Source organism: Bactrocera dorsalis, chromosome 5 (genome assembly GCF_023373825.1).
Source record: "Bactrocera dorsalis isolate Fly_Bdor chromosome 5, ASM2337382v1, whole genome shotgun sequence".
NCBI lineage: Eukaryota > Metazoa > Arthropoda > Insecta > Diptera > Tephritidae > Bactrocera > Bactrocera dorsalis.
In genome coordinates this window covers 34,405,226-34,417,571 of record NC_064307.1, presented here as the reverse complement: position 1 = coordinate 34,417,571, position 12,346 = coordinate 34,405,226, and the positions used below count along the sequence as shown (strand labels likewise).

General features: G+C 38.8%; 2 protein-coding genes across 2 annotated transcripts in view; both read left to right on the top strand.

The window, feature by feature from the left end:
- The window catches only part of LOC105227122 (uncharacterized), a 266,518-nt gene that overhangs the window by 46,253 nt on the left and 207,919 nt on the right, over window positions 1–12,346 (top strand). The gene's annotated exons all lie outside the window — the stretch shown is intronic.
- LOC105227162 (putative cyclin-dependent serine/threonine-protein kinase DDB_G0272797/DDB_G0274007) lies at window positions 10,548–12,159 on the top strand. Its single transcript, XM_049457837.1, has 2 exons — window positions 10,548–11,567; window positions 11,680–12,159. The coding sequence occupies exons 1-2, from the start codon at window positions 10,548–10,550 to the stop codon at window positions 12,157–12,159; spliced, it is 1,500 nt and encodes a 499-aa protein (XP_049313794.1).

Genomic DNA, 12,346 nt, shown 5'->3' with positions numbered 1-12,346 from the left:
AACTCTCTGCATATTTCGGGAAGTTTATCCAAACCTTTTGATGGTACTCTATTAACAGCGCAATGACAACATGAAATAATGTTCAAGAAGGTCTCGAAACCCATAACAAACGTTTTCGATTTACTCATGGACTCAGCTGCTTTCCTTATGTTTCTTCATTCTCTATACACACCCACCTCTGTGTGCGCGATCAACGATTAGCCGTATCCGTTGGCTGACATGTACTTATTTAAGGTGTTAAATTGCAATGCTACCGCTGATCAAAATCTCAAAAATTGTTTTCACAAAAAGTGGTCTCCAAACCGCTCACAGTGGGACTTAATGCAAAACATATCATGCATACATGCATACATACGCACATAAATATATACTAGAGTGGCCGTTGCGGCTGGTGACAGTTGTCACTCAAGCGGAGCATCTTATTTCTCAATAACTTGATTTAACTACCATATAACCGATTTCTAGCAAAAATTAACAAAAATCAACAGCCAATCAACACATCAGTGTACATTACAACCTGAACAACAATAACGAAGTGGGGAAAACGTGCAACAATGATAACTACTGTGTACGAAAACACCTGCTGTTAGGCGACATGTGCCAGCGTTTCCAGCTAAATCCTCCTAATGCAATTGAGAAAATGCTGTTTAACGGTTTCTTGTGTGGCACAACTACTTAAGTGGACACATTGGCCGATGCGTCCGATGTCCGCTTGTGTGTGGCACATTGTTGTGGCAATATAAAAGTAAGTTTTTATCATTGCCACCAGTTGAAAAGTTGCATGGTTGCTGTTGTTGCTCATTTATAAATTGCATATTGATTGTTGGCGTTAATTTTCTAAATGGCAAAATCGCTATCTTCGGGCGCATCGTGCAACAGCCACATGAACGCGGATTGTGTCGCAGAAAGTGGCAAGAGAAAATGCAATGATTATTGTTGATTTATGGCCGTGTGTACATTGTATTAATTCGATATGAAGGCTAAGTATGTCTTGACTCTGCATTATAGACAATATCATAATATGGCTGTGACTTTCTGGCGCAGCCGGATAAGTGGCACGGCCGATTTCACCCGCATAAGCCTACTTATGATACAGGTGCCTCGTAATGGTAGAATTTTTGTATTTGCTTTAAGCAAAGTGGCAAAAATCGTAAATACATATTAACGACAGGCATTTCCTATTACTGCTGGAGCTTCTTCCACAATGATAATATACTTACATTTTGGAAACTTTGTTGCTCTTTGCCAGGAAGTAATGCCGCTAGGAGACCAGGTGACAATTTAAACTTTCTAGTGCAATACTTTTAGCCGGAATTGCACAGCATCGCTGGCGGTACTTACAAAGTTACGCGTTGACTGGTTGGCTGGCAGCAGAGGATTTTGGCAAAGGCAAGATAATGTCGTCTCAACAAATGGAGACCTTAAGTGAAGATTCACCACTGGCCCTTCTTCCTAGGGACGACATTATGAAGAAGATAAATTTTACAGAGAAGTTACGTGCTACTCTCGGCAGTAAGGCAAAGTGGAGTGATTCCACGCTCAATCTACTACTGAGGAATAGCATTATCGAGTGGTACTCTGACGACTCGAAAACACTGGAAGGCATTAGAGCAGGCATTGCGAGACCGTATAACTATCCATACCAATGGGACGTTTTCCGAGTATCTTTCAAGCAGAAATGTTTGCTCTAAAGCAGTGTACCGAAATCAATCTCCTTCGCAACTATCGCAACCAGCGTATCGCTATACTCGGTGATACTCAAACGGCACTAAAAGCGATCTCAGCTTCAGCTTCTCAGTTTGCAACCGTATACATCTGATCTGGTTGTTTTATTTTATTATTCAGAGTTCTGGACCTTTGTGAACACATGTGATAAAGGTCGCAGTGCAAAGCCTCAATTACTTTCTATCTATCTAACTGGTTTACGGATGGTCATATCTGCATTGCAAATATTCGTGGATAATAAAATAATAAAATGTACTACATTTTGTCTTCGTTACAAACTGTTGCATGCGGGAAAACAAGATATTTGGTACGGACTGACTTCTAATCTGTTATAACTGGGTTGGTTTCGTCATAATTGAAACTGACGGTTCGCTGACAGCTTTCTTTTTATCATAGAACAGGCACATACATACATATGTGCTGTAAAGTCTCCATAGTCCAGTAATTTAAGCTTAAATTAGGTAATAATCTTGTATATTAGTATTTATAGACTTACAGCTGGGTATCTCGAATTCCGATGTGAACTTACTATAATGACTGGACTACCACCGTAAACATACAGGCGAGCGTTGATTTTAACTTTTTCCTTATATTTAAACAAGGGACACTAATGAAATATGAACACATACCTTCTAAAGCATCCATCCCCGCTCACCTAACGCCTCAGGTGAAAATCCAGATCCCTATGTCGTCTATTCATCCACAAATGTATGTTTGGTATCAGTGTGTGAGTCCACGATCATTTTGTTGAGATTTTTCACCACGTTGTAATGCTCTTGGTTCTTTTCTCTTTTTCTCCTGTATATGTATGGCTCTGATAGCTATTAAGGCCGAATTCGCTCCAAGGTGTGGAAAATGCAACAATCGACTAGGAAGGTTATGGCATCTGTATTATGGGATGCGCACGAAATAATTTTTTTGGACTATTTTGAAAAAGGAAGAACCATTAACCGTGACTATTACAAATGGACGGTTTGAGGGCGAAATCGCCGAAAAACGTCAGTATTTTAAGAAAACGATGCCAAAAATTCCTGAGTTGGCTTCAAATTGTTTTTTTTTGCATTCATCGTATTCTCCATTTCTGGCCCCCAGTGACTATTTTCTGTACTCAGATCTAAAAAAAAAAATCCTTAAATGCTGGGAATAAATTTTCGTCGAAGAAAAATCTGATCACCGAAATAGGTATATTTTTGTTTTACTATGGTAGGCAGGGGACTTTTCAATTGACGCGTTATTGAATATTTTACTTCTTAACCTGACGTGTACGCCAAGTGCTCCTTAAGTTTTAATTTTGAGTCCAATACCACTGCAAGATATTTCATCTGTGACTGTCCCTATGGTCAGCGATATGCGTTCTTCGATTTTCCAGGTGCTAATGAACAAGACTTCTGTTTTCTTTTCACCTAACTCTAGTTTCATAGAAGCAAACCATTATCATATGCCATTTATGCAATCATTACTTTTTATCTGAAGATCATCTAGTTGTTTGGACACAGCTAGCACTATGAAATCGTACGCCGAATCCGAAATGAATGAAAATATTTCACAACAAAAAGTTATGAAACGAAGTTAGTATAATTTGAGAAATTGATTTTAATGAAATATTTAATTGAAAACGTTTAAAAATTAATAAAATATATGTAAAGTATACATCATTACCTAAAATGCAAAATAACGTAATATCATTTTTCATAAGTTTACAGGGGCTGAAAAAGCGTTGTGATAAAAACCACTCATATTGAAAAAAGAAATTGAGTTTTGCTTATAGAATGGTTATATATCAGTTATATATTGGTTATATCTGCTATACATATGTTATATGATGTAGTATATCGTAAGCAATAAAAAACTCAACCACTCATATTGAAACAAAATATGAGTATTGGTTATAAAATGGTTATATATTGGTTATTATAACTGATCTATGACTATGTATACTATTAATTTTGTTTTAATGAGCGGTTCGCTAGTTATACAATGCAATAAGATTAACATTGAAAAGTATTAGCCCAAGAAGGATCACCATGCTCACAACCTCCTCGGCTTGGTTGACAACGCTTCAATATCATGCGCTTTGAAGCAGAAAACGATACATTTTACCTTTCCCGCATGCCGGCGAATATTTCATATTTTTCAGTTTTACGCTGACAGTTCATTATTACATTTTTGGAAATCTATTCTACCTACTATTACTTTACTTCTACCTGTTTACATGTATAAATACAACAAAGTCGCGTTCATAGCACCTTTTGTAACTCAACGACGACTGTACCAGCGAATTCATCTATTGTAATCAGCTTAAAGAGTTCATGCAAATTTATGCGAAGATTATAAATAGTTCATGCAAAGTTAGGTAGTACAGGGTAAGTAGGGTTAGCTACTAAAAATAAATATGAATATCTTCTGCCAAGGATAGCAACGCCTCTCTAAAGGAAATCAATAGAATCACGACGCGAATAAAATTTAATGCTAAGGAAATAGATCCACTTGTATAGAAGAGGAAGGAAATAGATCAAGGACGAAACATTTGTATTTACATGAAATGAAAGACCAAATTATTAGTAACCGTCTCAATGAAGAACCCATAAACAACTTAAAAATGTCGTAGTAGAGGTTTGCTGAATTTGTAAGGGGAGTTGTAGGAGTGGCTTCGTTATATGTACGTTTACAAAGCACTATGAGCTAAATGTTAAAAGCAGGCAATATCTTAAAATATTGTCTTTGGTATAGTGGAAAAACATACCTACACTTATCTATGCCACTTTTTGTATATTTATATATTTTCATACCTAACTGAAATATTAAAATCATATTTCTTCTATTTTCTTGCAGGTATGTTTTTTGGGTGGATTGGTGAACTATGCTCTTCAAGACACAACCATACAAGGTAACTGCATTGACAAATAAATGTTTAAACACAGCCATACGCATGTGAATGCCAGCTGTGTCATGCAACCGAAAGCTTTTGTAGCGCATTTATGTACAATATATGTATATGTACGTGTGCATGTATACTCTCACATATTTGGTATGTCAATAAACATCAATGAATGCACACCCATGGGTGTTTACAAGCACAATGGGCATGTATGTGTGTCAGACGTTGCGGCAACATCTTCACTTTTCCTCATTAACGAGGACACAAAGCAAAAGTCGCGAGTGTTGCAGCGGCAGAGAAGCGTGCATTCGTCTCTTCTGCATGGAATACTTAAAAGAATTGGGACAAACAAACAAAGAGCTGCCATCTTCACCAGCAAAAGCAACCACAAATAGTATTAAATCCAAAAAACAAAACAAAAACAAAAAAAACAGACGCAAGTTCACGCACACACACATGCATCGTCCGCAAATGCAACGCCATAAACAGCAGCATCATTGAGTGTTGACGGCATATACTTGTAAGTACAAAAAAAAACACGAAACAACAACAAGCCGCAACAACATATCGTAAAATCCACAAAGTTGTTGCTTAAGAAGTTGCACGAAGCGTTAATGCGGCGAGTTGGCGCGCCAGCGAACTTTGCTGTCGTACATTTTACATTGAGGTTGCATGTGGCAAGTCAAGCTGATGCGCAAACAAACCGAGTGTTGAAGAAGATGTGCTGACAAATGGCTTGGTGTTCTCGGAAGAGTTGTTGTTGCGCGGGGCGGACGACAGCGAAATAATTGAAAGAACGCACTTTAAGAGATTTTCATGCGTGTGCATTAAACGAGCTGGCAAACACGGTGTACCGTTAGCGAAGGCGTGGCGCAACAAAACGTTACGATGGACAGACAAACAACGGCTCGCCGATGCTCGCATGAATGGTGTTGATAAAACTTGCTGGGCGGACAGGTCCGCTTGTGTATCCATTCTAAGCGTGTTTTATGGGTGGGAAGGGGGGATCAGATGTGGGAACGCTTGTTCTTATACTTATATATGTATTTCTGCATATGTATATGCGGTTGTTTTTGCTATAATACCGTTCTAAATTACTACAACAACGAGTTGTGTCCATTGAGGTGTGTATTTTAAGCGGTTGTCCGTTTTTGTCACTCCCACGCTTGCCTTCATAAAGCACAGAGTAAGATGGCCTAGTCAACTTAGCAGTTAATTAAAGCCTTTACCCGTTTTTAACAAAATCATAAGCCTACGATTGCTACAAAGCTTTCAAAGGCGGTCACGAGTTCGTTGAAGACAATCCTAGTTCCGCACGACCTTCGATCTCTTCAATCAAGTGTTAGAGAGATGACAAGAGAACTAGACGTCTCTCACGAGTACGTTCCAATCATTTTGGTGGTTATTTTGGTTCTTGCTCGACTCGTTCCGAAACTTTTTTAAAAGAGTACCGTAAACTGGTCGCTTTGAACATGCTTGATCGTGCAAAATCCAATGCGATGAATCCTTGGGAGTACTCGAGTTAAGGCTATAGTGATCCGACAAACGAATAGCTTCTTAGGGAGAAAGAAAACCAAATTTCAGATCGATATCCCAAAAACTGAGGGACTAGTGCGCAAAAGATTGTAAACAGACGGGCACACGGACATGGCTAAATCGGCTTAGCTCGTCTCCGACGTTTCCTTCCGCTTCATGAAAACTTAATATATTCTCTTCAGGGTATAATGAACTGAAGATCACACATATGTATGTGCCCATAGGGTAAATTACAAGCGAAATGTAACAGTTTCACTAAGTCATGCATACTTAGGCATAAATAATTGCCGCTGCACATCCGAATATATGCGTGTTGCCCACTCTTGTTTGTATTCATAATGAGGTCATTTGCATAATTACAGACTCTAAAGTTATGATAAGCAGTATAAGCGTTGCGTTGCCCGCAGCTTGCCACATGCCACCAACAACATGCATGTAATGCCTTCTTATGCCCATTATTTCCACTTAAACACATTGCGTTTTGTGCGCTCACAATTTGTTAATGTCCATTGCAGCGTGTGCGAGCCAGTCCAAAATGATAGCGGACATGGTCCAACTCCAACGCAAGAAACGGTAGCCGCGTTCAAAGTTTCGCATACATATGTGTTTTAAAACTGCTCAGTTGTCTTGCCAGACAAAGGTGATTTCGCACAACAATGCTCCACAAAACGCTAAGTTTAGCTACCGTTAAGACGCGTGCCCTATCTGTAAGCTTGAACCGCGTGCCTACATAACGCAGGCATTCTACGCACGTCGCGGCAGGCATGAAGTTATGGTATATGTAGTATTAATGCTTTTGCTGGTCATGGCGAATTGATACGATATACATATATGATGTATACGTAGCTGTAAATGAAATACAGCTGTGTGGCAACGAAATATAGTAGCTTTGTTATGCACTATATTATTATTAAATATTATTATTTTAAGTATTATTGTTGTCTTCTACGGAGAGTGTGGAGTTTATATGTTACTCTGTTCTTATATCATAAATTTTGCTCTTCTTCTTCTTTTTATAATATCATTTTTCATTATTAACGCGGTTTATTTTATTTTTATACACAGAAAATTTTATTTTGATCATAAACTAGTATATAATTATTTCTAAGAATTCAAGTTCTTTGAATTTCAAAATATATTTTATTTCAATGAAATAGTTATTGAAAAAAGTAAATAAGTCGACTTCTCGGAGTATAAAGCTAGCTTAGAAAGAGGCTTGACAAGGTCATCAGGTGAAAATGCTTGCATCAGAGACAATACTTGATCTTGATCCCTTTTAAGTTCGCTTGAATATTCGCAACAAAAATAAATAAAGAATGAAGCCAAAATATAATAAAGCTTAACAGAAAATGAATTCTAATTTAACAATTTTTAATGCGGTATTCTGAAGTATCCATATACTATTGAATCAATGAAAAAAAAACAATAAATAATCACACATCATACTCAGTAAACTTGAAACACAATGGAACGCGATTGAGGTAGGTAGACAGGTTGAGGATCATTTTCGTGACTTTATGTCGGGTCAGTAGTAAGGATAAACATTAATATGGATATATTTTCTTCATTTTCAACCATCAAAATATACAATGGTGCCATTTGCTTTAAATTTGATGCCACGGACATTCCAGGCGCTTGCCCTTAAATCATAATTCTTAATGCATTTGCCGTGGTCGTCTTCGCAATGGAACAATATGTCTTAGATTTAATGCAACTAAACCTTTTTCTATACAGCTATAAGCTTAGTAATCGCTTCTAAGCAATTTCTCCGAATATTATACCGTTGGCACACCCTGCCTACCTTCGATAAGATACCTCGTCAAATAAAAAGGTTTTCCGTACTGATTTTGACCGGCCAGTTCGTATGGCAGCTATATGTTATAGTGGTACAATCTAAACAATTTCTTCAGTGATGAAAGTTAGGTTATGGATTATTGCTTATGCAAAATTTTGTTAAGATATATTGTCAAATAAAAAAGTTTTCTATACAAGGGTATGAATTTGATTGTTCAGTTTGTATGGCGGTTATATTCTATAGTTATCCGATGGTTCCGATAAATAAGTATTTGCTTGGGGCGAAAAGTAAGTGAGCAAAATTTCAGATCGATATCTCAAGAATTGATGGATTTTTCCATGCAGATAGAAGGAGTGACATAGCTTAATCGACTCAACTTGTCATGATGATCCATTTATATATGAATATCTTCACCTAAAATGGAAAACAACGTATCCAAAAAATCGAAAATTAGCTTTTTATTGCTTACAATTCTATATATCATATACCATATGTACATAGCATTGAATTTTCAGCTTCTGTTTTCAGATATAACCAATAAATAACCAAAAATCAAAACTTTTTTCAGTATGAGTGGTTTGTGTTATATCGTTTTTCCTTCTCCTTTAAACTTATGGAAAGTGATCTTACGTTATTTTGCATTTTAGGTGACGATATGCTTTATGGGGTCTTGAATGTTTCTTTCTAGGTGTTACAGCAAACTCCGTGGCAAACTTAATATACCGTGTTTTTAAGGGGGTATTTTACTCTAGAAATGAAATTTTGGGCAGTTTTTTGAATTTTATTTAAAAAAAAAAAAACCGAAAATAATATTTACTATCAATTTTTTTATGGTGTTTTTATTGATATCTTAAGAATACAGAAAAAAAAATTTACATAAAAATATTTAAAATTAAAATAATTAGAGGGGGGGAGAGACAGGTGTAAAAAAATGGCGCATCCTGGTGACATTGAACCTGACTCTCCTGGTGGTCGGAAAAAAAAATCAAAAGAAATTGTTAATCAGTAAGGATACTGTTGTAGTCAATACCTCAGGGAACATGAAAAAACAAAATTTTTTGAAAAATGGCGACTGCCTGAAAATAAAAATCATTTTTATTTTTTATCATTTAATATTATTTTTGTTTGAAGAGCTTAAGTTTCCTTTACTTTGACTTGTTTTGGTTTTAAGATCAAAAGAAAGTGCTATCAATATTTAATGGACACCAGTTTATTTATTTATGCTGCATTCCAAATTTTTTGTAGTATTATTGTATTAATCATAGGAATGCCAGCTTTCTATACCACGCCAAAAAGGTGCGCTATTTCAATGACCGCAACTGTACATTCACTACTTTGCCTGCGCATGCTCATTTACATTGCATTACTTTCGTTGTTATGCTAAATTAGTCGTATTACAAGCAATAGTTACCATTGTTTTGCCGCACGATACGACCTGCTGCCTTTTTCTGCTTCATAATCCTTTCTTCACCCGCACCATTTCATCCATTGCCATTTTCTGCACTATTATTAATTGTGTGCTGTGAGCGCGCATGCGCGACTCCATGGTCTGTGCGTTTACCATTTGTTGCTCATCTTTTACGACATTGCATAACGCACACATACACACATTTATGCACATGATTACCTGTATATGAAGGTACACATCTATGCAGGTATATTACTGATATTACCGCGATTACAACCAATGCCTGTCATGTCTTGTCGGTCATTTGTGCGGCAACAAGAAATGTATTGTAATAAACCTTAAAGTTGTTCATCATAAAATCACGCAATCGGAACAGAAATCATAATGGCGCGGCGTGCGTGTGCAGCATTAACCGTACATATGTACATATGTATATCAAATTTGATGAACACAAAAAATTTCCAAACAATATGTTGCGCTTCAAATGTTCATTTTTGGCGCTGCGTTTAACCTTTTTTACACCTTTAGGGGGTTTTAACGTTGTTTTTCTTTGCCACATTTCCTGTGATGCCCGCAAAGAGTTACGGAAATCTCACTGCTACCAAAGCTATTGTTTCACAATCGAATAACTGTACCTTAAGGCGTTCATGCCACAACCATATGAATTCGCTGTACCTTTGCATGCGTGGAAAGTCATTAGGAAATGCAGATTAGTTGATTGCACACACATTGCTAAATATGAATATGTGTGAGTACGTCATTTGCCTAAGTTTTACAGAAGGGATCATCCATTCCATCTATAGCTGCCTTCGATACGCCGAGCGTTACTTTCCAGCGAATCGAACGAACTGCAAACTACCTTACAAGTTGCGGCAACAAAAGTCTCCGTTTATGCAGCAGCACTAAGATCCTCAGCACATACCTGAAATGAAATGCAAAATGACATGTGTCAGGATTTATGTAAGAAATCACTGTGAAGGTTACGCCCTCAATAATTGAAAGTAAAGTAGTAAGCCTTTGTAAGGGCACAATAGACCTAAGGTCGCGATGCATTCCTCGTTTATCAATCAAGCCTTTCTACCTGTACGCAGCAGGCAAGTGTAATATACTAATATATATATCCTCGCTGATATAACTATAAAAACGGGAGCAAAACGCCGTACAGCCGTCAGTAACTTTTAATCATTGCCTTAGAACAGTCTAAAATGTTTAAAATTCGTGATGAACCATACGCGCATATGTCAGTATTCGAAAAGCTGCTGCCAACACATCCCGGAAGCCTCTGCTACACACTATTGTTACATCGTACCGAATTGAAGAATGGCGGTGCTCGTGATTTCGAAAGCACTGTGCGTTTAACTAAGTCAAAATATTACGTAACAGAAAAGTTGATTGCCCATATGAAACCAAAAATGTATCGACTAAAGGCTGATGAGTATCCAGTAATTAAACAGCAGCAGTCGTACTGCAAGCGATTGAAACAGAAAATGAGCATTTTAAACGAGCAACAGGAGAGGAAACATAAGCGTGCCATAAAGGCGACAAAATCGTGGGAGATGTACTTAGACGATGATTTGGCGTATAAGAAATACCGCGAAATAAGGTACTTCGACGAGGTGGAGGATGTGGAAGATGAAAACGACGAGGAAAACGACTCCGACAACTCCAATTCAAACGACGACTCCAATTCAAACGACAACTCCAACTCAAACGACGACTCCAACTCAAAAGACGACTCACACGACGTCACCGATTCAAATGACAACTCCAACTCAAAAGACGACACCGACTCACACGGCGACTCCGTCTCAGACGGCGACTCCGACTCATACGACGACACCGACTCACAAGACGGTACCGACTCACACCGCGACTCCGACGACGGCTCCGATGACGGATCCGACGATGACTCTGACGATGACCCCGACGACGGTTCCGACAATGACTCCGACGACGAGAGCTTCAATGAGGAGAAAAAGTTGGACATAAAAATTCAACCTGATCACACGAATGCAATATACCATCATTTGCTACAGAACAGATCAGAAGTACCTCGGCGTGACCAATTTCGTGTGATGAGGGGGCTAGACTTGTGGAGGGCGGAGAACAGGGATGACAAGGTTATGAACACGTTTAAGGATTATTTGCAGAATGGCGCAAAATGGCATGAAGCAGCAATTGAATCTGCGCGGCAAATGTTATTCCGTAGTGAACAAGAAAGAAAGGCAATGGCAGAACTTCATAATGAACCGTTTGAACCGCATCCAGAATTTGCTGCATATTATGCACAAATGTCAAATCCAGCTGATCACAATAATGAAGCGTTAACATGCCAAGGAGCATCAACTAGCCGAGGAGCGTCAACAAGCCAAGGAGCACCAACTAGCCGAGGAGCGTCATCAAGCCAAGGAGCGTCAACAAGCCAAGGAGCATCAACTAGCCAAGGAGCGTCAACAAGCCAAGGAGCATCAACCAGCCGAGGAGCGTCAACAAGCCAAGGAGCGTCAACCAGCCAAGGAGCATCAACTAGCCGAGGAGCATCAACTAGCCGAGGAGCCTCAACTAGCCGAGGAGCGTCAACAAGCCAAGGAGCGTCAACAAGCCAAGGAGCGTCAACCAGCCAAGGAGCATCAACTAGCCGAGGAGCATCAACTAGCCGAGGAGCCTCAACTAGCCGAGGAGCGTCAACAAGCCAAGGAGCGTCAACCAGCCAAGGAGCATCAACTAGCCGAGGAGCATCAACTAGCCGAGGAGCGTCAACAAGCCAAGGAGCGTCAACTAGCCAAGGAGCGTCAACAAGCCAAGGAGCGTCAATAAGCCAAGGACCATCAACTAGAGAAGGAGCATCAACTAGCCGAGGAGCGTCATATTTTGCTGCATATTTTGCACAAATGTCAAATCCAGCTTATCACAATAATGAAGCGTTAACATGCCAAGGAGCATCAACTAGCCGAGGAGCGTCAACAAGCCAAGGAGCATCAACTAGCCGAGGAGCGTCAACAAG